The sequence below is a fragment of the Anastrepha ludens genome, chromosome 3 (assembly GCF_028408465.1).
Source record: "Anastrepha ludens isolate Willacy chromosome 3, idAnaLude1.1, whole genome shotgun sequence".
Taxonomy (NCBI): domain Eukaryota; kingdom Metazoa; phylum Arthropoda; class Insecta; order Diptera; family Tephritidae; genus Anastrepha; species Anastrepha ludens.
Window position 1 is genome coordinate 53,829,802 of NC_071499.1, and position 24,199 is coordinate 53,854,000.

At 40.1% G+C, this 24,199-nt stretch overlaps 1 protein-coding gene across 1 annotated transcript in view; it reads left to right on the forward strand.

Annotated features, from left to right (window-relative positions):
- The window catches only part of LOC128857510 (low-density lipoprotein receptor-related protein 2), a 134,316-nt gene that overhangs the window by 91,723 nt on the left and 18,394 nt on the right, over positions 1 to 24,199 (forward strand). The window contains exon 5 of the mRNA XM_054093260.1: positions 23,815 to 24,090. Coding sequence (XP_053949235.1) covers positions 23,815 to 24,090 — 276 coding nt within the window. The remainder of the gene's footprint in view (positions 1 to 23,814; positions 24,091 to 24,199) is intronic.

Genomic DNA, 24,199 nt, shown 5'->3' on the forward strand with positions numbered 1-24,199 from the left:
AAAGGTCGCGTGCGCCGTCGAGTGACAGCCGAAACAGAGCAACAGTAAATCAACAACAAACAAGTACTGCTACTGCATAAACAACTAACTAACAGCAACATGCAACGCGTATGTGTGTGTGTGCATGTTGCTTTATCCTACGTGCAACACATAGGCGCGCTTTGCCCCCCTCCGGTTGAACACCAGAAATGTCGCCTGTCGTAATTCACTATGGGCAAAAGTGTAAAGTTTACAACAATCGTATGCATGCAAATATGCGCATATATAAGTAGACACACACACACATGCACATATGTGATGTGACTTATTTATTTGTGCTGGCAACCTTGCGTGCCACAATATGAATGGACTTTTCTGTGGCAATAACCTCTTAAAAATGCCATGCAATAAAGTATTTTCGCCAGCTGTCAACAAGCATGCAACATAAAATCGTGCACACATACATGTCAACAATTATGTGACCCTATTTACATACACATTTGCAAGTACTTACATAAACATAAAGTGGGTCCAGAGAGCGAAAAATGTTGATTCCTATTACCCGTGGCTTAGAGTGGCGCGCACAGAGATTAGCAATTGATTCAATTCGCCGACTGACATTAAAGAGAAAGTGCAATTATATCGGATTTATTTCAGATATTTGCTTTTAAAGAACTTAAAAAAAAACTTTTCTCCAAATAAAAATGACTAAGAAGTCCTGCTCATAAGATTCAACAAACAACATTACGCTTGGCAGGTTCTAAAAATGCATTTTGTCAGTCTCGTGTTTTGTAGTTGTTGTTGTTCGACTGAAATAATCCTAATTCTACGGTTCTCATGTGATGTCTTGTTGTTTTTTTCTGTTTTTTCTTTTGAGTCAGATCCATTTCATGAGATCGAAGTATAGCAGCACATTTTTTAGCTCTATGCCTAGTAGCCCTTTACTTAATTTGCGGTAGGAAAAGCTTACCGAAAGGCAAATCAAACGCAGAAAGTGGCGATGAGTAGGTTACACGCATAGAAAACTACCAGATAGCATCACGAGAATGGCACTGGACAGTGATCCGCAAGGGAGTAAAAGTCGCGGTCGGCCAAATATTACGATGTTGCGCGAACTAACAGATGCCAATGTCACATGGGACGGCACAAAAACAATAGTCCATGTACGGTCAAAGAGTCTCGTCGATGTCGTATGCTCCCGAGCGGAGTGAATAAAATCAATAGAAAGAAAAGAAGAGGCTCACTGAAAGAGCAAAGTCTAGCCCTAGCTAGACCTGCGCATTCGCATAAATAGTGAAAAAGACTTTCTTCACCCCTCCGCCTGACTACTTCTGCAGATGGGATTGAAGTGAAAGTTGAGTCTGGCTGCATGATCCCCTACCTTCCCATGACCTGTAAGGGTTGCAGTGGTACGTGAAATATTTGGAAGTAAACATCTTAACAGTTAACTCGTCCTCTGGATGTTGTACGACGACCATGTTTTTCTTGTTGATGCGCATGTAGTTAAAGCATAGCAGTGCGAAGCTCTGACACGTCGATAGTTAATGGTTTGTAAACAAAGAACGAATTGGCAGATTGAAATGAAACTTCACATACATTCAAATAAAGAGTTAACAACATAAAAACAAAAAAATGGCTAGTAGCGATGCCCTCTTTTATCGAACCGCGAAACTTATTGAACAACCTATTAAAGAGTAAATTGCTTGTGTCTTCTACCACTTATGGTCACGTCCACTCCCTCATTTAAAATGGCGGATGTACACTCAATTCTTGCAGGAATTTTTTTTTTTTTTCGAAATTTTACAGGTCTCCTTAAAAAAATATAGCCTCAAGGATTTCGAAATCTTAGTACTCCAAAAGCAAAATTATACGAATTTGCTTAGGGCCACAACCCACCGGATCAGAAGTGAGTCTCATCGATCAACACTGACTATTTGATTTGACTGATTATGGACATAAACGAGTCGTAAGCGTCTGCTAATCTCGTTTATAAAAATTGTAACTGTCAAAAGCAAAATAAAAAAAAAAACATACATTCTTATCGAATATCCTACATATATGACCATTATAGTCCATGCGTTCCTATTTGGAAGAAGCACTTTTGAAAAATCCTAGTTTTCCATAAATCTGCATATTTCCACAAGCGGCCTTTAACTTTTTGCATTGCAACAGAACTTCCGCTACCAGCGAAGGTGCACTGCCGCTCTGTACGTTCGGTGCGTACATCCATAAAACGCATATGGGCATATTTATGTGTATTTAAGACTGCACTTGGGCGTAATTTTCTCTCTTAACTACCGTAATACGCTTTAGTCAACATATAAGTGAATGAGTGACATGAATGAAGGCAAAGCGAGCAGCGAAAAAATTGCCATTCAGTGTGAAAATAAGTGGATATGAAGCGCAAATGCAAACGACGCCACGATGGAAAGGCGAAACGAGTCTTAATGCACTTCATATTTTCAGCGCGCAAAATGTATTTAAAGTCGACTTATATGTTTGCCAATCGGTGCGGCTCTGCATGCAATGCATATATATTATAAAAGTACATATACATCGACATGTACATACATCCACATATACATACATATGCATATAGCATACAAGAATAGTGCTCGGCCTGCGTATGATGCGCTTAAAAGAAAACCAACAAGTTATGCGACCAGCCATTCAGCCAGCCACTTGTCGCATGTAATTACGAAAATTTTGTCAACGTCGCGTTTGGTGCATAAGGGTGGAGCACGGCGGGCACAGACGGTGTATATAGAAAACTTGCCGAAGCAAATTTCTTAAAAATTACTTTACCAACAATTTTGTGCTGCCTCACCACACCAATAATCTGCCAACGCTGAATACTTCATGAAATGCGGCTAATAGTTGGAAATGACTTCCCACAATGACTGCCACTAGCAGCAAATTTTCTACTTGCTTCAATTTTGCTTCCATTTTATTGTCTACTCTTTTAGCCATACTTGCACATTTTTCTTTTTCTACTACTTTGTTTGCGGAATAAAAAAGTTATGTTTGTCTTTCAAGTTGCTGCATGGGAACGATAGCAAGAAAGTGATTTTCAAGTCAATATAAAACATAATTGGATTAGATGAGTTTTTGAGCAGCAAAAAAGTTGCAGGAAACAAAAGAAAGCGGCAAATACCTATAATATGTTGCTGTCAATGAATGAGACTGAGTGCAGCTGTTCAGCTATTCAGCTTTGCGATTTAACTAAAGTTTGCGAACTACATACTTACACATAGTAACCAGCCTAAGTTTGTCACCCCTTTCACATTCTGCACCACACAACTTTCTTTGCTACTTTATAATCAAATGTTATTGTTGTTTTACATAGCACTTTTTTGCCATTTCACTGCCCACTTTACCGCCAACCATAATCGAGTTTTTCTCTAATTTCACCCTGCCGTCAGGTGGTGACCACTCGGAAAATTTAATTATACCCGCTGGCACCTCTGGTCGTTCGTTAAGCGACCAACCATTAAATCGTTAGTCTCTTAGCCCATCAAGTTTGTCCTCTACTCATATTCCAACTATTAAATAACTGTCGCGCGGCACTCAAATTTAGTACGTGGTCCTCTCCGACTCGCTGAGTAAGTATCAGCAGTAGTAAATCGCGTTAGGGAAGTCGTAAAAAGAACCGGTAGACAGCTGAAATATCAACTTCCGCTACGCTAATGAACTTCTTCTTGCGAACTGCCTCAATGTGCTCGCGTTTAGTAGGGCAAGCGGCGAAGCTTTAATCGCAGTTGTTCTTTATTCAATTATGTTTACTATTTAGTTTTTATGAGAGCGGGCGAGAGAGTTATTGTTGTTTTGCTTTTAGCTGAAAACTTAGTTACTTGGATTTTGTTAATTGTTATAACTTTTAGGAGAAAACTTGCTATTGTTAGTCAGTGAAGCCAAGTGAGAAGAATAAAGTTTATGCATTAATGAGGAATATCACCGCTTTGGACAGCTTAATTGCGGGCGCATATTTTTTCTAATATTTTTTAGTTGCAAACAATCGATTTGGCAGGCATCTTTGTGCTTGACAACCAAGCAATACCTGTATAACTAGAATTAGAAGCACACAGCAGAGTTGTACTAAAGTATTGAAACTGTTTTTTCATACTTGCTTTATGAATGCATAATATCTCAAGAATATTGCGTCAAATACTACCATTCGGGGATGCGTAGGTTCGAATCTCCGTTCATGAAACAGAAAAAGTTTTTCTAATAGACGTCGCCACTCGTCAGACAATGGCAAACCTCCGAGTGTATTTCTGACATGAAAAGCCTCCTCATAAAACCCATTTCCAGTGGATTAAAGCTATAGGACCCTCCATTTGAGGAACAACATCAAGACGCACGCCATAAATGCGAGGAAAAGCTCGGCCAATATCTAACATAAGTCAACGCGTCATTTATGTATTTATTTTATTTTATTGTGTCGAAATTTGAAGTCGATCGGAGCAAACTTGATGAAGTTATAAGTATTTGAACGTCAGTTGCTCCAGCCCAGGTTTCTATACCTTCTCGACTTGAATGTTTTTTTCTGAAACGTGTTACGTTGCACACAAATCACCAGATATCCACCAGGGAGGCTTTTTGTTTTTTAATAATCATTAATCTTACAATCAATTGAAGAAGCGAGTAATTTGATTGATTGTTTAGAGGAAGTATGTCTGCTAGGACGAAGTCGGCAGAAAAATGAGGTCGCGTGGAGAACGCTGAACTCACCAAACTTCGAAAAAGGTCCAAGATACTTTTCAATAAGACAATAAAAGCTCGAAAAGCGGAATCGGTTATGAACTTAGAGGTATCGGATTTTAGGTTGAAATAAAAATCTCATTCACGACACTTATTTTGTATACATAGTCCCTTTCAAACGACGGAATTGTCGTTCCGTTACCCGACCATGACGAGGTGAGAATAGCAATATCACGGCTAAAGAACAACAAAGCCGCGGGCGCCGACGGACTGCCGGCTGAGCTATTCAAACATGGCGGCGAGGAGCTGGTAAGGTGCATGTATCAGCTCCTATGCAAAATATGGTCGGATGAAAGCATGCCTGCCGATTGGAATTTAAGTGTGCTCTGCCCAATCCATAAGAAGGGCGATCCTGCAATTTGTGCCAATTACCGCGGGATTAGTCTTCTAAATATCGCCTATAAGGTTCTAGCGAGCGTATTGTGTGAAAGGCTGAAGCCCACCGTCAACCAACTGATTGGACCTTATCAGTGTGGCTTCAGACCTGAAAAGTCTACCATCGACCAAATATTCACAATACGCCAAATCTTGGAAAAGACCCATGAAAGGAGAATCGACACACACCATCTTTTCGTCGACTTCAAAGCTGCATTCGACAGTACGGAAAGGAGTTACCTGTATGCCGCTATGTCTGAATTTGGTATCCCCGCAAAACTAATACGGCTATGTAAGATGACGTTGCTCAACACCAGCAGCGCCGTCAGAATTGGGAAGGACCTCTCCGAGCCGTTTGATACCAAACGAGGTTTCAGACAGGGTGACTCGCTGTCGTGTGACTTCTTTAACCTGATGTTGGAGAGCATCGTACGAGCCGCAGAACTTAATCGCTCAGGCACAATATTTTATAAGAGCGTACAATTGTTGGCGTATGCCGATGATATTGATATCATCGGCCTTAACAACCGCGCTGTTAGTTCTGCCTTCTCCAAACTGGATAAAGAGGCAAAGCGAATGGGTTTGGTGGTGAACGAGGACAAAACGAAGTACCTCCTGTCTTCAAACGCGTATCGGCACTCACGTCACTGTAGACAGTTATAATTTCGAGGTTGTAAAAGACTTCGTTTATTTAGGAACCAGCATTAACACCGATAACAATGTCAGCCTTGAAATCCAACGTAGAATCTCTCTTGCCAACAAGTGCTACTTTGGACTAAGTAGGCAACTGAGCAGTAAAGTCCTCTCTCGACGAACAAAACTAACACTCTACAAGACTCTCATCATGCCCGTCCTAACGTATGGCGCAGAAGCGTGGACGATGACAACATCCGATGAAGCGACGCTTGGAGTGTTTGAGAGAAAGATTCTGCGTAAGATTTTTGGACCTTTGCACGTTGGCAACGGCGAATATCGCAGGCGATGGAACGATGAGCTGTATGAGCTTTACGACGACACAGACATAGCGCAGCGAATAAAGATCCAGCGGCTTCGTTGGCTGGGTCATGTCGTCCGAATGGATACAAACGCTCCGGCTTTGAAAGTATTCGATGCGGTACCAGCTGGTGGTAGCAGAGGAAGAGGAAGGCCTCCTCTGCGTTGGAAAGATCAGGTGGAGAAGGACTTGGCTTCACTTGGTGTGTCCAACTGGCGCCGGTTAGCACGAGAAAGAAACGACTGGCGCGCTTTGTTAAGCTCGGCCAAAATCGCGTAAGCGGTTATCGCGCCAATTAAGAAGAAGAAGAAGTCCCTTTCAAATATTGCCCGCAACTGCGCCGTAATACGGTCATCCGTAAACACCAATTTTGGATGACTCGCTTGAGGACTTCGGTCGGTTTTTCGGTTTTCAATGAATGTAATGGCTGTTCTTGAATGGCTTCGGGTTGCTCTTCAGCCAAAATACGGCAATTTTACCTATTGACGTAGCCATTAAGCCAAACATGGGCCTCATCGTCGAGCACCATAAGTTGGCCTGAGTCCGCGCTGAACATTTTTCACAGAGTGTCGATTTTCGTACTACAGCTGGACGATTTGTAAGTGTTGTTGAGACGTAAGTCTTTCCCTGATGAAATGTCAATGAATGTCGAAAATGTACCTGAAATCTTTACTTCAACAAGATCGGTCAGTTAGGCCTGATTCTCTTAGAAAACCTGATGGATTGCATTTTTCCATGAAAGTAAAACGTTTTGTGTCCGTAGAGGCCACCCAAAAGGTTTGTACCGATATTCTGAAGGACTTTCCGATTAATGACCTGAAACACTCCTTCGAAAAGCTTTTAGATAGCGCAAAACAGTGTATCGAGGCCAGAGGGGACTATTTTAAATAAATAAACTCGAAGTTATCAGAACAAAGCTCCTGTTGTTTCTATTTTAGCTCAGTCTTGTTTATTTTGGACTTCTCCTGGTATAGCATGCAAATCAACTTGTTCGCTTAGTGCTCTCTTTTATAAAATATAATTGCATGTTATTGCTTCAAAATAATGGTATCATCCTCTGTCCTACCTCTGCTGCTAACAACCATTTGCACAGTAGTTTTCAAGGTATCAAAGTTGTTTGTTAAAACTCCAGGGACTTCTTAATTGGGTCATTGTACATAGTATTTGTATATTTACATGTATGAGAGTGAATGTAGGAGCGAGTATTCACCCGATACTCGTTGACGGTGTGCTCACAGTCAAACTGCTTGCTTATGTACTTAACCAGCCGCTTTTCTTAGGTATGCTTGTAACTTTCGAAAAGATAATCGACCTTTTTGCAAAGTTTTGTGTTTTTTCTCTATAAATATTTTATTTTGTAAGTGGTCTTTATACGCTTATATAAACGTGTAGATACATATGAAATTTTATTACAATATTAGCATTATACTTTCGCATCAATTAGCTGGAAATTCAATTATAAATTTCGCTACACTAAAAGTGGAAAAGTTTGCAGATAACAGCTATAAAGTTGTATGGCGGAAGTTTTAACAAGCAGATTACGAAGGTACAAGGTTTCTGGTTTAGCTTTTTATTTGTTTTTGATGCACATATATACATGTGGTACATATGTATGTAAGTGCGCTTACGAGTTTGCTTTAAAGCGCTTGGGTTATTAAGAAATAAAGCAAAGTAAGAAAAACGTTTATTAATTTTGACGAAGGAAAACTTTAATTAAATTAGTAACCATTAAAGACTTAAATATTTGCAATATTAAAATATTAATAGGACTATGAATAAGTTCGTGCGGTTTTTTTTCGAAATTTGAAACTTTATTGACGTAAAATGGTTACAAATTTAATATTCCAAATATTGTCCATCGCTTACTACTACTTTTTCCCATCTTTCTGGCAATTCACGGATTCCCTTTGTGAAAAATTCGGTCGGTTTTGCCGCAATCCACGAATCGATCCATTTTTTGACTTCATCGTAATTACGGAAGTGCTGGTCAGCCAGGCCATGTTGCATCGATCGGAAGAGATAGTAATCGGATGGCGCAAGGTCTGGACTATACGGCGGGTGGGGTAGGACATCCCATTTGAGCGTTTCTAAGTATGTTTTGACCACTTGTGCAACATGTGGCCGAGCATTGTCATGTTGCAAAATAACTTTGTCGTGTCTATCGGCGTATTGCGGCCGTTTTTCTCGCAGTGCTCGGCTCAAACGCATCAATTGTCGTCGGTAGACATCCCCCGTAATCGTTTCATTCGGTTTCAGTAGCTCATAATACACAACACCCAGCTGGTCCCACCAGATACACAGCATAACCTTCAGGCCATGAATATTCTGCGCCGACGTCGATGTTGAAGCATGGCCAGGGTATCCATACGTTGCCCGACGTTTTGGATTGTCGTAATGGACCCACTTTTCATCGCCAGTCACAATTCGATGCAAAAACCCCTTTCTTTTGTGCCGTTGAAGCAGTTGTTCGCATGCCATAAAACGGCGTTCAACGTCTCTTGGCTTCAATTCATACGGCACCCAATGGCCTACCTTTCGGATCATTCCCATGGCTTTTAAACGTTTGGAAATGGTTGATTGATCAACTCCCAAAGTTTTTGCAACCTCTTCTTGCGTTTGAGCCGGATCTTGATCGAGCAATTCCTCCAATTCGGTATCCATGAACTTTGGCGGCGCACCCTCGCGTTCTTCGTCTTCCAAGCCAAAATCACCACTTTTAAAGCGTGCAAACCACTTCTGGCACGTTCGCTCAGATAGAGCATGCTCACCATAAACTTCCACCAAGATACGATGACTTTCGGCTGCTTTTTTCTTCATATTAAAATAATGAAGAAGAATTCCCCGCAAAAACACATTATTTGGCACGAAATTCGACATTTTCAAGTGTGGTAAAAATATTGTTGTTTACGCTTCAAATAAAAAACTTATACTGAAGTTTGTGCCTTACGACAGTAGCTCTCCAATGAATGTTTGGAAATGTGGATCGATGGAATAATAATGAAGTTACGCCATCTGTTGTAAAACCGCACGAACTTATAAATAGACCTATTAATATGTGAGCATCATAGCTCATATGAAATACCATGGAATTCTTATATGTAGAACGCAGAGGTTCTGCCAATTTTAACATGCGGGTGCCATGCCAAATGGGAAGCTCTTCAAAAGGGCTATATGATCAATAAACTGGAAAGGGTGCAAAATACTACTTCTATTGGCATCACCGGAGCATGCTGAATATTTTTAGCGAAAACATATTCATAAAACCGACTAGCGTGGAAACTTTAAACTTTGCAAACTAACTAAAGTACGATGATTGACCAGGCTAAGCTTTTCGAAGGCGTTTTGAAAGTTTTTGATGCAACTGATTTATTTACGAAGTTAGTTCAAAGCTTTAAACCGCCGCTGTAAGGATTTTTTAATATCACAAATATGTATGTAATAAATTGACAGTAGCTCCACGCAAAAGATCTTCTGCAGACGCAGCTGATGGTAGGCAGAAAGCACTTCAGTAATTGATGCGGCTTGAGTTTTTGCGTGCGTGATTAAATCTCAACAACTTAATCGGATTCACTTCTGAGTGAATTGCATTGAAATTTTCTGACGACTATACGAGCGCTTATATGATGCATACTTACATATCGAAAGGAGTATTAAAAACAATAAATATAAATAATTGCCGCACTTCTGTCAGGTGTTTGGCCGAGCTCCTCCACCTTTTTGTGGAGTGCGTCTTGATGTTGTTTCACAAATGGAGGGAAGTGCAGTTTCAAGCCGACTCCGAACGGCAGATATTTTTATGAGGAGCTTTTACATGGCAGAAATACACTCCTGCCGAGGGCCAACCGCTATTAGAAAAAACTTTTTCCATCATTTTGATGTTTCATGCACATTTCACCTATGGAGTATTCCTTTTTGAAGATACTCTCATTGCCTTCTCATATTCACATTTGCCCCATCAGTATAATTGAAGCTGGCATTTCCAGGGCAAGTGGCAAAAATTTTCGAATTTAATGCGAAATTATCCGACACGCGTATTTTAATTGCACTCAAATATGATACCAATCAATTGATTTAAATACCAATATATTTTCCGTATAGAATAACAAAGAATTTGAGTGTAGTGTGAAATGCGACACGTGAAACAAATTTCCAACCAATCGTAAGCCAACTTTAATGCTCTTTATAAATATTGGGTACGGGAATAAGTTTTCGTTCTTTCTTAGTCAAAGTTACGAATTATTTAAACAACTAAATAATACATGATATTTTGTGAAGTATGTGCCATTGGAAGCTACAGCTTTACGCCATCTTTCAGGCAGCATACGGATTCCACTGACAAAAAATTCGAGTTCTTTTGACTTGATCCATTCATTGAGTCAGTTTACGATGTTCTTATAACAAGTTAACCGCTCTCCAATAAAGGCTGACTGCATTAATCGGAACAGATTCGAACAGGTAATCCGAAGGTGCAATGTTTGAGGAATACGGCGTGTGAGACAAGGCTTCCTAATTCAATCCCTCTAAATATTTCTGGACCGATTTAGCAACGTTTGGCCTCCTGCCGTTGTCATGCAGCAAAATCAGTTTGTCATGTCTACCGTTCCATTCCGGCTGCTTTTCTTTGAGAGCTCGATTCAAATGCGTTAGATGCAGTCGGTAACGATCGCCAGTGATGGTTTCAGATGGTTTAAGTAGTTCATAATTGATGACACCCTTCTGATCCCACCAAATGCACAACATAACCTTTGAAGCATGAATATTTTTTTCACTGTCGATGGACCTGGTTCATCTGGCAGGCTCCAACTTTTTTGAGGCTTAGGGTTATCATATTAGGTGCGCAACTAAGTTCTCGTTGTTTGTCAATAGATGCCGCCAGCAGTGTGTGCTAGTCGATTCTAACATAACCTAAACGTTATAAGCCAAGCTTAGACATATGGTAAACAAACTGCTTCGAAGCATTAGTGAGTTTGTTTTATTATCATATACTTTTGGTTTTGTGAAAATGTCTGGTTTTGTGCAGAATGATCGTCATTTGGAGGAAGTGTTTTCTATCATTCGAAATAAAGGGTATCGACTTCAATTGATGCGATGGAGCCGAGCACTGTGCGAGAACCGGCCGCAATACGCGGAGAGGCATGAAAAAGTGATTCTACAGCATGACAACGCTCGGTCTCTCGTTGCCAAACCCGTTAAAACTTACCTCGAAACACTGAAATGGGAAATCCTACCCCACCCGCCATATTATCCAGATATTGCGCCGTCCGATTATCAGCTGTTCCGATCAATGGCACATAGTCTAGCTGACCAGCAGTTCCATTCATATGAAGACAGCAAAAAATAGATTGATTCGTGGGTAGCCTCAAAAGATGAACAGTTATACCGCGACGGTATACGAGATCTCCCAGAAAGATGGGAAAAAGTAGTAGCCAGCGATGGGCAATACTTTCAATGATTCACTTGTAACCATTTTTTCAGAATAAAGTTGTATTTTCATTAAAAAAAAGCAGCGAGAACTTAGTTGCGCACCTAATAATAGATCCATTTTTCATCGCCAATGAAGGTTTTCTGCATTGCCTTATCTTTTCTGCCGAGAAGCGTCTCACACGTCACCAAACGTCTCTCGATATCCCGCTCCTTCAATTGATGTGGCACCCAGTTAGTTGCTTTCTGAACCACTCCCATCGCATGCAAACGTTTACCGACGGTTGATCTGTCAACATCCAACTATTTACCTGTAGACATCTCATCAAGGGCTCGACATGCGTCTTCATCCAATAATTGTTGCGGTTGAGTATCTTCGTTTTTTTTCGGCGCCCCTTCGCGATCTTTATCAGTCACGTCGAAATTGCCACTTTGGAAGCGTCGAAACCACTCTTTACAAGTTGTATTTGATGGAGCATGATGACCGTAAATATTGATCAATATACGACACGTTTCAGCTGCACTTTTATTTAAAAGGTAACAATGAAGTATGGGTCTATTATTGTTGGATGTACTCACTAGTCGCTTTTCTCGACATAGAGGGGGCGTTCAACAATGTTAGCACAATATCCATAATTGAGGCTCTTAATATGTTAGGCACAGGCATAGGTCTCAACGAATGGATAGAGAACATGCTTAAAACTAAAGGGTGGTTAAATTTCAAGGGCCGATGTTGAATGTGAACCACACCTAAACGTCAACGACACCGTTGGACTTCTTTCTTTGGGGTTATTTGAAAGAAAAGGTGTACGTCGATAAGCCAGTAACAATTCAAGAGCCAAAGGATGACATTACTCGGCACATTAACGACATAGAACCTCAATTATGCCTCAGCGTCGTCGAAAATTTGGACCATCGGATGGAGGTGTGCCGCCGAGGCCTCGATGGCTATTTGGCCGATATTTTGTTATAATTGAGCCATACCAATATTATCATAATAAGGAGAAATGACAATAATTTCCTAAAATAATTGTATTTTATTGAAAATCAATACCGGCCCTTGAAGCTTAACCACCCTTTAGAATAATCATCGGTGAGGTGGGCAGCAGCACGATAAAACGCTCTGTCCACAGGGGAACCCCTCAGGGAGGAGTCTTATCCCCTCTGCTGTGGTTACTAGTTATCAACAATATCCTTACCAAATTCAACCGAAAGGGAATTAAAGTAGTGGAGCACGTGGAGGACGTGGACGACATAGTGCTTATGGTTTTTGAGGAATGTTTCCAAGCACAATCAGTGAGATTATGGACGGAGCTCTGGTATTAGTTTAAGAGAAAACCCGAGAAAAACTGAACTGATGCTATTCACTAAAAAAACCAAGGTACCAAACTTTAATCCCCCAAAACTAAACAGCGTAAGTCTCACACTAATCCAGCAAGCAAAATATCTACCTAGGTGTTATCCTAGATACCGAACTCAGCTGGAAGTCCAACGTAGAGTACCGGGTAAAGAAAGCGAATAAATCACTTTACACGTGTAAGAGAATGTTAGGTAAAAAATGGGGTCTCGGACTTTACTCCATCGGTAAGCCGTTCTTACAGCAAATTAAGGAGAACTCAAACATCGAGATAAAGGACTTGCTGCTATACTTAGACCTCACGAAATGGATCTAACTTGGAATCACAAAATAAAACAAAAAAGACATCATCACACGAGACAGCGGTAGTAAAACGATGCTGGTCACTAATTAGGATTATTTTAGTGGAAATATTCAACCACTCCAACAACAACAACAACAACAATTAAGCATGACTTCCCGCAAGTGCTGTTTTTTCGGAACGAACGTAGACATTCTTGACGTCACATAAAAGAGAATCTTTACGCTTCAAACGAATGTCAACTACTGCCATCAAGACCTCACACATACACCTTCAAATCACCAGTATATTACCAGAGCGAATACAAAAATAGTATCAGCAGCGACACCTCTTTTACGAGGACGGAAACTTATTCCCATACCCAATATAAAGCTTCTGTTTGCAGAAAATACATATAAGTACGATTTGTATGTATGTGTGTGTCCGTGATATGACAAATACATGCCACCCAAAACTCAAATATGCAGTTAAATATATGTATGTATGATTGTAGTGCTTGGAGAGCGTACAAGAGTTTTCCTTCAATATCCGGTATTATCCTTTTCTCTGTGGCAACGTGTGGAAAATCGAAAATGATAAGTGGCGTACGAGCCATAGCTGTGGTGCTCAAATGTGTGTTTGTGTGTATGTGTGTGCGTAGCAAATATATTGAACATATAAAATACAATAAAATATTGTACATAATTTATTGCTTGACCAACAGCAGCAAATGTAATATAAAATCCGTTAACAATACAATGCGTTGTCATTCATATGGTCACACATACAAGCACACACTTACATTTATATATGTATGTATTGTATTTATACTTTTATATGTATAGAGAACTGCGATAATGCTTACAAATACATACATAAGTAAGCATGTGCTTGCCAGATTAGTTGGCGACTTAACTTTTTGAAAAATTGCCTTCTGAAATATTAAAAAAATGATTTAAATTAAATTATTTAATAATTTTTCTGATAATTCTCATGAATGGTTCAAAAGTGTAAGTCCCACTACAAAATCGTTTTCAAGTAGCACAAGTAGCGGGAATAAGTTCGTGGCGTTTCTATCGAAGACTTTTATTTAAAAAATAATTATTTTTATAATTATTATTAAAAACAATAAAAATATATTCGCCGTTGTTGTTTAAAACCTCTTTCCACCGCTCCGCCAAAAAATCGCCTGATATCTGGTCTGGTGTTAAAGAAGTTGTTGAACCAGTTTTTAAGGACCTCTTTGATATCAAAGGTGCCAACTTTCGGAGCGGAAAAGATGGTAATCGGTTGATGCAAGGTCCGTAGGTCTTGGGGTGCAGCTTTCACGGCGTGTGTAACATGGGGCCTGGCGTTGCCGTGAAGGAGTATGGCGATATTTCAGTCGAATAGCCTCATTCACGCGCTGAACCGGGGCAATGTAGAGCCCCTCGAGCATTTCCCAGTGCACCATGCCCTCCCAGTCCCACCAAACCCACATCATGATCTTCTTTGAATGAAGATCCGGCTAGACTCTTGGCTTTGGCATATCTCCTGGACCCACCGACTTCTTTCTTTGGTTCATATTGATGTACTCGTATAGACACTATTTCTCATCTCCTGTGACGGTTTGGTACAAAAAACGCTTTTTATGACCGCGTGTTGAAGAAGACTTTGTTTGTTTTTTCGTTGAGCTCACAATTTTTTGGAAAATCTCATTGAGAATCGTTTTATGATCGCAGCGTCACTATAGAGGGACATTTGTACCAACATTACAGCAAAAAAAAATGTAGACATATGGATGTGTAACGCGCGCTTTTTAAATGAACAGTTGCTGATAATTTTTTGACAGAATGTAATATAAAAAATGTAGTAAAAATCCGATGATCAACACTAACAAAACGCCATTTTCAGCTGCTTCTTCGAAAAAATTGCCATTGATACCCAAAATGTGCTGCTAACTCTCTGCTTTTTATAATGCATCGGCTTTTTACCAATCGATACCAAGTTGCTAGATCCCTAGACGCACCTTTTTTTTTGAAGAAATGGTTATCATCTGAAATCTCATTTCAGTAAATTCAGTTTTTAGGCCGCTAAACGACTCTTGGGAAGTAAGTTTTCAATATTTCGAGACTTTGCTCAAGCGTAAAGTAATCCATATCGTAACAGCGTAAGATTTTAATTGAAATTTATGGAACAAATTCCATAGTTATTTTTTCGTCAGTTATTATGAATTGAAAATTCCATACAAAATCTATAAAAACCAAGTTTCAGTACCTTGAAGTTCGTTTTAGACCTGTACGGTAGAACAATTTTTTGGTTCAAAATAACAAAGGGAATCGTAATTTCGACGGCGCAGCGTTGGTTACAAAATCACCTCGACCTCAGGCAACTTAGTTATAAATATAATTTTTTTAATCGCTCACTTTAATGTATTAATTTTGTCTTTTATGCAGACATGGGTATCACTACATTCATAGTTTTATTAAAGCAATCACTCAGACGGTCATTCGCATTGAGGATGCCACTACGCATTGGCTGCCGCACTTCCCTACCTTTTACTGTAAAATTGACAATCGTGCTACGGGTGTGAGTAGAGAGAAAAATCTCACCACTTATCCCTACGAACATTCATTCACGAACACACATCCTATAATATAAATATTTACTCACCCATACTACATGCATACTTGTACAATGTACGTGCTTATATGTGCTGTGCTCATATATTGTGTGTGCGACACTTTTGAGTTGTAGTGAAAATGATGAGTTAAAGTGTGCGCAATGGTCTTCGTCCGTTACTTATTCATAAACTGCCGCGCTCACAACTCATTTCGCCTCTCCGTTGGGTGCCTTTTGTGCTTTCAGTCGGCCATTGGTCGTTCTTTCAACACTTTCTGATGACCATGTCTGTGATAAAAAGAAAAAAACATTCAAGTGAGGTGTTGACTTCTCTCCTTCTCCTTCCTCTCTCGATTTTCGATATAATTTATTTGCTTTCTCACTTTTGTTTGCGTTAACAATGCGTTGATTTAAAGATCCGCCTTGGTGGTGTCACTCACACACAAATATTGCAGTGTTGTTATAGTACTAAGTACAATATATACATGATTAATTTTTATCTCCTATGGGACACTTGAACAATACAACTGTCACTGCATACAAAACTTATAAATAATAATTATATTACTTTTATAGAATATATGACTACATAGTTGTGAGAAGACACTGAAGTGTCTATGGAAACGGTGTAGAGCTGGAATGTGTTCTGAAAACTTCGTTGTGGAAATTAACAAACAAAAATTAAATACGAAAAATAATAATAAAAAAAATTGTATGTATTTAAGAATGCTTAAGATTTTTTGTTTTTTAATTTTTATATGAAAAAAACATCCAATATCGTCTGGAAAAAAAATGATCTTCAATCAATCTTTCACTTTATTATACCAAAAATCAGTACTCGAAATTCTTCTAAAAATGCTGATTAAAAGCGAAATTTCGATGAAAATTATTTGAACTAAAGAGTTTTCCAATAACAGGTGTTATCTATCGCTATCGAGAGATGATTAACGATTTTTTATGGCCGGAATTGGATTGTATTGCTCTGGACAACGTTTATTTTGAACAAGTCGGGGCTACGTGCCTCACAAGCAACGAAGCCATTGATCTTTTACGAGAAAAGTTTCCGGACCGTGTTATCTCTCGATGAGGTGATCACAATTGGCCACCGAGATCTTGTGATTTAACACCTTGTGACTTTTTTCTTTGGGGCCACGTGAAAGAGAAGGTCTACGCCAACAGCCCAGGGGCGATTCAAGACCTCAAAGATAGAATTCGTGAGGCTATCGAGGGCATAGAGCAGCCACTTTGCAATTCGGGTATGGAAAATTTCATGAAAAGGATATTGTCCTGTAAGCGTGGTCGTGGTGGTCATTTGCCTGATGTTAGTTTCCACTATTAATGGCATACCTTCCTCTTGATAATGAAATAAACATCCGATCATTTATACTAAAAAATAAGGGAGGGGGCCCAGTTGTGACGCAGGCCCAGTTGTGACGCAGCTAAATATTTTTGACATGCGGTATGAAAATGACAGTTTGAGCCCTGCCAATCATGTTCGTTTGACGTTCAGCAGACGTGCAGACACCAACGTTAGTAGTCGCATTGTGTATACACGCACCAAACATCGTGTTGAAAATCGTGGGAAAAAGTTATTTTGATTTTTTTCAAAGTACCAAAATTTTGTGAAATTAACAGTGAAAAGGCGAGTGTAATGCATCAAAATATTGTATTTGCCGTATATTTTGTGATTCTATATGGATTTATGTGATTATGTGGTGTCTATAAAAAACTTGCTTGTCATACACAAAATAGCATCGTGACCCGGTTGTGACTCAGCGGGTGGCCCAGTTATGACGCACCTTTTTTTTGCACTACGATCATATAGAACTGCCGAATTCCTACATTTTTGTTGTTGTTTAAAAAAAACCAACTGCCAACTCGATCAATTGCAACGTATGCAAGCGTCCAGTTCATTTGAAGTGCGCCAACATGCAGGCAAGTTATTTCACTTGCAAACACTGCGAAAGTGACGTGGACGACGACTAGGAATATTTAGATGACGATGATGAATAAAAATCGTTGTCATTTATGGCCATTGAAGGACATTTTCTTTTGTATTTTTCATTATTTTTGCCATTGAAAGCCTTCAAAATAAATAAATCATTAAATCACAACAATTGGTGTGACATTCCTTTCATATTTTCTCATTTCCAGTAAATTTCTTGAGGTGCGTCACAACTGGGCCACTTTTTAAAAAATAGCATTTTTCTTTGAATATCAAAATAACACCTCTTATTGGAAAACTCTTTATTTTTTATTATATTTTTTTTCATTTGGGCAAGGCTTAAATCTTGAAATTATATGGTTTTTGTAAGAGAATGAGTCATATTTTCATACATTTTTTTTTTAATTAAATGAGAAAGAAATAAACTGCCAAAGCTTGTCAATGAGTCCGTCCGTGTTGTATAGTTATTTATGTAGAGTAACCAAATTAACTACCAAATGGTAGTCTAGAGCTTGTACTTCGGTGCTCTTTATATTGGATCGAATTCTAGACAACATTTTCTAAGTCTGGATCCACCATAATTTGCTACTATTATTTTTATGCAAATGGATCCCAATGAGGTTCAATGTGATTGAAATAATTTTTAATGCCACATAACGGGTAAATTATTATTTTTTTTTCCTTGTTCACTCATCTCGGAAGCATAGGGCTTCGACAAGACTCTTCCATCGTACACGTTTCTGTGCTGTTGTTTTTCCATCGTCCCATGAGATGTCGGCATCTGCTAGTTTGCGCAGCATCGACCTTCTCCAAGTGCTTTTTGGTCGACCGCGACCTATGCTCCCTCGCAAGTTCCAGTCCAGTGCCATTCTCGTGATTCTATCTGGTGGTTTACTCAATGTGTGACCTATCCTTTCTGTGTTTGATTTGCCGTAGGATGGGTTCCTCATTCGTTAATCTCCACAGCGCGTGTTTGCTGATGGTGTTTGGCCAGAATATTCTGCAGAGAATGCGGAGGCATTTGTTGATGCAGGATTGTAGCCTCTGTGTGGTGGTATTAGAGACCATGTTTCGCTTCCGTACAACAATACTGCCTTTACGCATGATCCGCTCCAATATCTGCCGTCATAATGCAGCCGAGATAGAATTTTGTAAAGGTAAATTATACTCTTGTTAAAATATCAGCGGTCATTCGAAGATATCCCTGAAAGGTGCCGGCGTACGGCTGATCAAATATATAAATATACTTTGCCGTTAAACATTTGTTATGTCCCAATCAAAATGGGTTTGTTCCGGGCAGATCTACGTTAACGCAATTAGTGGCCTTTACGGAGGATTGTTTGGATACCTTTCAAAAGGGTTTACAAATAGATGCAATCTATACAGATATTTGCAAGGCTTTTGATATGGTATCTCACCCTATATAAATAGCTAAACTTAAGGGTTTCGGCTTTCATTCTCAATTTCTTAAGTGGGTAACTTCCTATCTTAATAATTGACACTCTGTCCTTCGACTGACTAATATATCATCTCAATCTTTTGTTGCTTCGTCTGATGTCCTCCGAGGTAGGGTCGTAGGTCCGTTACTATTTGTCCTCTGCATTAACGATATTTCATTCAGTTCTTCCATGAGTTCCTTTCCATTTCCTTCTATACGCGGATGATCTAAAAATCTATTATGAACTGAAATGTCCAGAAGATGCATCCACTCTCCAGTGTGCGTTGAATATCTTATATCGGTGGTGTGTGCGCAATCGGTTGTTCTATTAAATGCCACTTTACTTCGCTTGCTTTTAATTTTGTTCCAACGTCTTAACACATCTCAAACTCGCCGCTAGCGAGAATTAGTAAACTAAAAGCTCTGAATGTTTATTTTGACTACAAGCTCAACTTCACCACCCCCATAAACTATTTTATATCCAAATCGTTCGGAATGTTAGCCTTTATTCCTCGAAATAGTTCTTCGCTTTCTAATCCCTTTACTCTTTACTCTCAAACTGTTTTACTCGTCCGTAGTTCGGTCCAGGTTAGATTACGCGGTACTCGTTTGGAGACCGTTTCATGCAGTCTACAAGTATATTAATAGATTAGAGTCTGTTCAGAGAGCTTTTGTGCGTTCGATGCAATTCGTTGATCCCATTCCGTCTTATCCTTATCCTTGCTTATTGTTAAATCTCATGTTCTGAGAGTCTAGGCGTGTCTTGTTGTCGAAGTTTTTTGTCTTTGATATTTGTGCGGGCTCATTAGACTGTCCATATCTGCTCAATAAAATTAATTTTAATGTTCCCTCACGCATTTTCCGTTGTAATGAATTGTTTTTTATGGATATCTAAGTCTATTTTTAAGAAGTTACTATCAGGCGCTGGTCGTAAGGTCTTGGTTTCCATATGTGTATCTATCTTATAGTCTGTAAGCATCCTCTTAGTTGATTAATAAATAAATAAATGAATTACTGAGAGCTCGTACGCGGCAACACTTGAGGTTGGCAAAATTTATGCATTCTGTGCAACGTGGAAGTTCCCTATATAGAATACCATATGACAGTTCAACGAACATTGGACAAGAGCGCTGACATGTAAAGCTACAAAGTCCCGCAAAGTGGATGCAGCTGAGGATGATTTTAGGTATATCAAAATCGAAATTCGTTCGTAGTCGTTGTTCGATGGTGACTAATTTGTCTCCAGCATATCTTGTGGTCCCTTCTACAATAGATGAGAAAGGATGGTGATATGAAATCATTTTGGCATACACTACTCAGTTGCACTGTTTTCTCTAGGCGGTCAAGATTTAGACTAAAAAGTTTTTATTTTTTAACTAAACCTGAGGGTCTATCTAGTATCACAATCATCGGCCCGTCCAAGTGAGCCCCCAATCTTTCAGGCGTTAATACTCAACCTAAATTCACTTCTTCCTCTTCTTCATTGAAGCGATAGCCGCGATTTTGGCCGAGTTTAAACAAGCGCGCCAGTTGTTTCTTTCTCATGCTAACCGACACCAATTGGAAACACCAAGTGAAGCCAAGTCCTTCTCCATCTGATCTTTGCAACGCAGAGCAGGTCTTTCTCTTCCTCTTTTGGTCTTACTCTTTCTCTGCTACCTCCAGCTGGTACCACATCGAATACTTTCAGAGGCGGAGCGTTTGTTTCTATTCGGATGACACCATGCAGCCAACGAAGTCGCTGGATCTTCACTAGATGCGCTATGTCTTTTCGTTTTTTTTTTGTTTTTAGGGTAGCAGGTTAAAATCAAAATGTCAGAAACATCATCAGCGCCGTCGCACCAGTGGTATGTGGGGCATTTAGATTAGATTAGATTTGTGGGGGGTTGGACAAGTCCAAGCACTCAGTCGGTAGACCATTGTACTACACCCGGATAGAAATCAGTAGAAAGAATAGAGATGGGAAAGATAAAAAGTGGGTAGTAAGACGCGTAAATTAGTTTGAGGTCACTCTTCCACAAATCTCTTGGATTCATTGTTGAATTTTAAGAGATCCGGAAGAGGAAGAGTGTTCCGCAACCCAATATCCTAAGTCTGATTCTGGAAAATGCAGGGCAGCTAGAGAGAAAATGCTCTGCAGTGCCGTCATTCTCAAGGCAGCATAGACATATCGGGCTATCTACGACCCCCATGGTAGCCATATGCTGACCACAGACGTTGTGCCCTGTGAGTATACCCACCAGTACTCCCAGGTCCTTCCTGCTGAATTTTAGGAGAAAGGTAGCTGTTTTCCTGTTTGGTTCTTTCACAAAGCACTTGGCTACTCTGCACGAGTTCAACTCAGACCAACGACCTCTGTGGGTAGACCTCATAAAGTCCATAGTTGAATCGATGCGAAATTGACACCTAGAATGGGTTCAGGGCCTAGTGGCAAACTTGCAGAGCCTGCATGTGGGGCTCCCACTCAAACTATATTATACCCCTTTCTCTGCTGATTTCCACCCTGGGACCGTTGTAAGCATTTCATCAACGGCGGCTCCACCTGTACTATGTCTATTGACACAACCATGTACCTGCATCTAGGTCCCTCTCTTGTGAACGTATGGATATTTTACGCCAGCGATAGTATCCACTCCTCCCACTGGTTTGATAAGTGGTTCTGGAGGAAATGGAACATCGGAAAATTTGCGCTAGTGCAGTATTTACGAACTATCGTCTTATCTTCTATCTGATGTTACTGTGAGTGATTGACTCAAATGTCAGCGCTTGCCGTCGTCCTGTCCAGAAACAGTTCATCTTCATATCGTACTTGCAACTGTAGCTGCTTGCCTGGGCTGTGTCTTTGTCGTCGTAAAGGTCATACAGCTCATTGTTCCATCGCCTGCGATACTTGTCGTTTCAACGTGCAAAGGTTCAAAAAATCTTGCGCAAAAATCTTTCTCTCAAACACTCCAAGGGACGCCTCGTCGGATATTGGACGCCATATGATAGGACGGGCATGATGAGTGCCTTGTAGAGTGTTAGTTTTGTTCGTCGAGAGAGTACTTTACTACTCATTAGGCCACTTAGTCCAAAGTAGCACTTGTTGGCAAGTGAGATTCTACGTTGGATTCCCAGGCTGACATTGTTAACGGTGTTAATGCTGGCTTCTAGATAAACAAAGTAACCTGAAATAGCTCACGCGTCAACTTATCGGGTTGATATTTGATATTAATTTTGTATGAGCATTCTTCCTGTTATGAAAATCTTTCAAAGCTTCCTTCTCTGCCTTTTAAATAGTACGCCAAAGTCCATCAATGCACACAAAAGTATCTGCTGTATATGTATGTGTGTGTGCACGCTCGTTCATTTACATGTACGTATGTATTTAGTAATAAAAATCATGCCTGAGCAAGCTTTCAATTTACTGCTTCAGACAGCAAACGGAAAATGAAACGAAGGATTGCTTCCTGCATATTTGCTGCTGCCATCGACCAGCGCCAGATACAACAACAAAAGCGAAATGCAGAAGTGGTAGTAAAAGCGAAGGAGCAGTGCCCGAATAGTGGCTGGCAAGTGCATTGCACATTGATAACAAAAAGCATTGCTTTGCTGCTGAACTACAGAGACAAACAAAACAAAAAAACAAAAAAAAAAAACTATTAGCATTTGAAAAAGGCAATTATGTTGCTTTCTTTCATTTTCTTATTTTACTTATTCCTTTAGTTTTCAATTTTCTCTTTAGCATTCAACCATTGGTGGAAAAATGGCAACTGATAGTTAGTTGGGGGGGCGCTTAAAAAGCACTCCTACTTACGTACGTTTACGCACAGTTGGCAATAAAAAGAAAAAACAATAATAGAACTTTATTGTGAACTGGAACATAACACAGCATAGCAGCAGGCAGCAATTGCAGTTTTTAGATTATTTTGTCCTTTCAATGTTTAAAGCTTCCGATCTATTTTTTACCTTCCATATAAGTATGTATGTATGTGCATATGTATGCTAGTGCGTACAAGTTTTACACTTGAAAAAATTCAATTCGATTTACTAATTCTTTGTTTTTTTTCGCTCTATTTTTTCTCTTTTCATGCTTTCCATTCATCGTTTGGCCTCCATCTGCTGCTGTGGTGCGTTGCTAACGTGACTGCTCCTGTTGCAACCGCTGCCCATCGATGCTCAAACCGTCACCAATACTAACGTTGCTGTCGTCGCCGCTGCCTTGCCACTCTATCGCCTTTGATGATGCTCCAATTTTCCGTTTTGTTGCCTTCACAATCTGCCTGTCCTCTATGGTCACCATCAACTGTATGCCATGTATGTGTGTGTGTGTGTGTGTGGGTGTGTCTGTATAACCAACGCTATTGACAACTACATTACGCTATTGATGCTGGTCGAATGCGTACACGTACATTCGCACACATATACATGCGCGTGTTTTCAACTGCATGCAACTCAAACTCAAATGCCGACAATACATCTCCGTTTCCAATTTCTCGTTGAAAAATGCTTTGCACTTCCGCTGCTTGGCTGCGTCTCTGCTGGCTGTTAACACAAATTTTCTGCCACCATCACCACCACCACCACCGCCGCCACCATAACCATTACAAATGTTGTCGTCACTCATCATAACCATCGTCGTCGCCACTCCGCACACTCATCTTGCTTGGCGTACACTCAATAGCTTACAGAAAATGTCAATCGAGCGATGTGTTCTGCAATGCACCCGGCGGTTTGGCTCCATCCGACGGTAGTCGCTTGTCCGGTCCCTGTGTGCCGAAGGAGAAACGTTGTGACGGTTATCTGGACTGTCGCAATGGACGCGATGAGGAGGGTTGCACAGGCATCTCGTGTCGTTTGGATCAGTTTCGTTGTGCCAATGGGCAGAAGTGTATTGACGCTTCGCTCAAGTGTAATCACAAAGACGATTGCGGTGACAAATCTGATGAGCAGGGCTGCAGTAAGTATTCAGACGTGAAGTTATCATCATCATCGCCATCAACATTACCATCGCCATCACCATCACTATTAGCATTACAAAAGCTTCTGTACCTTAAATCATGCATGTG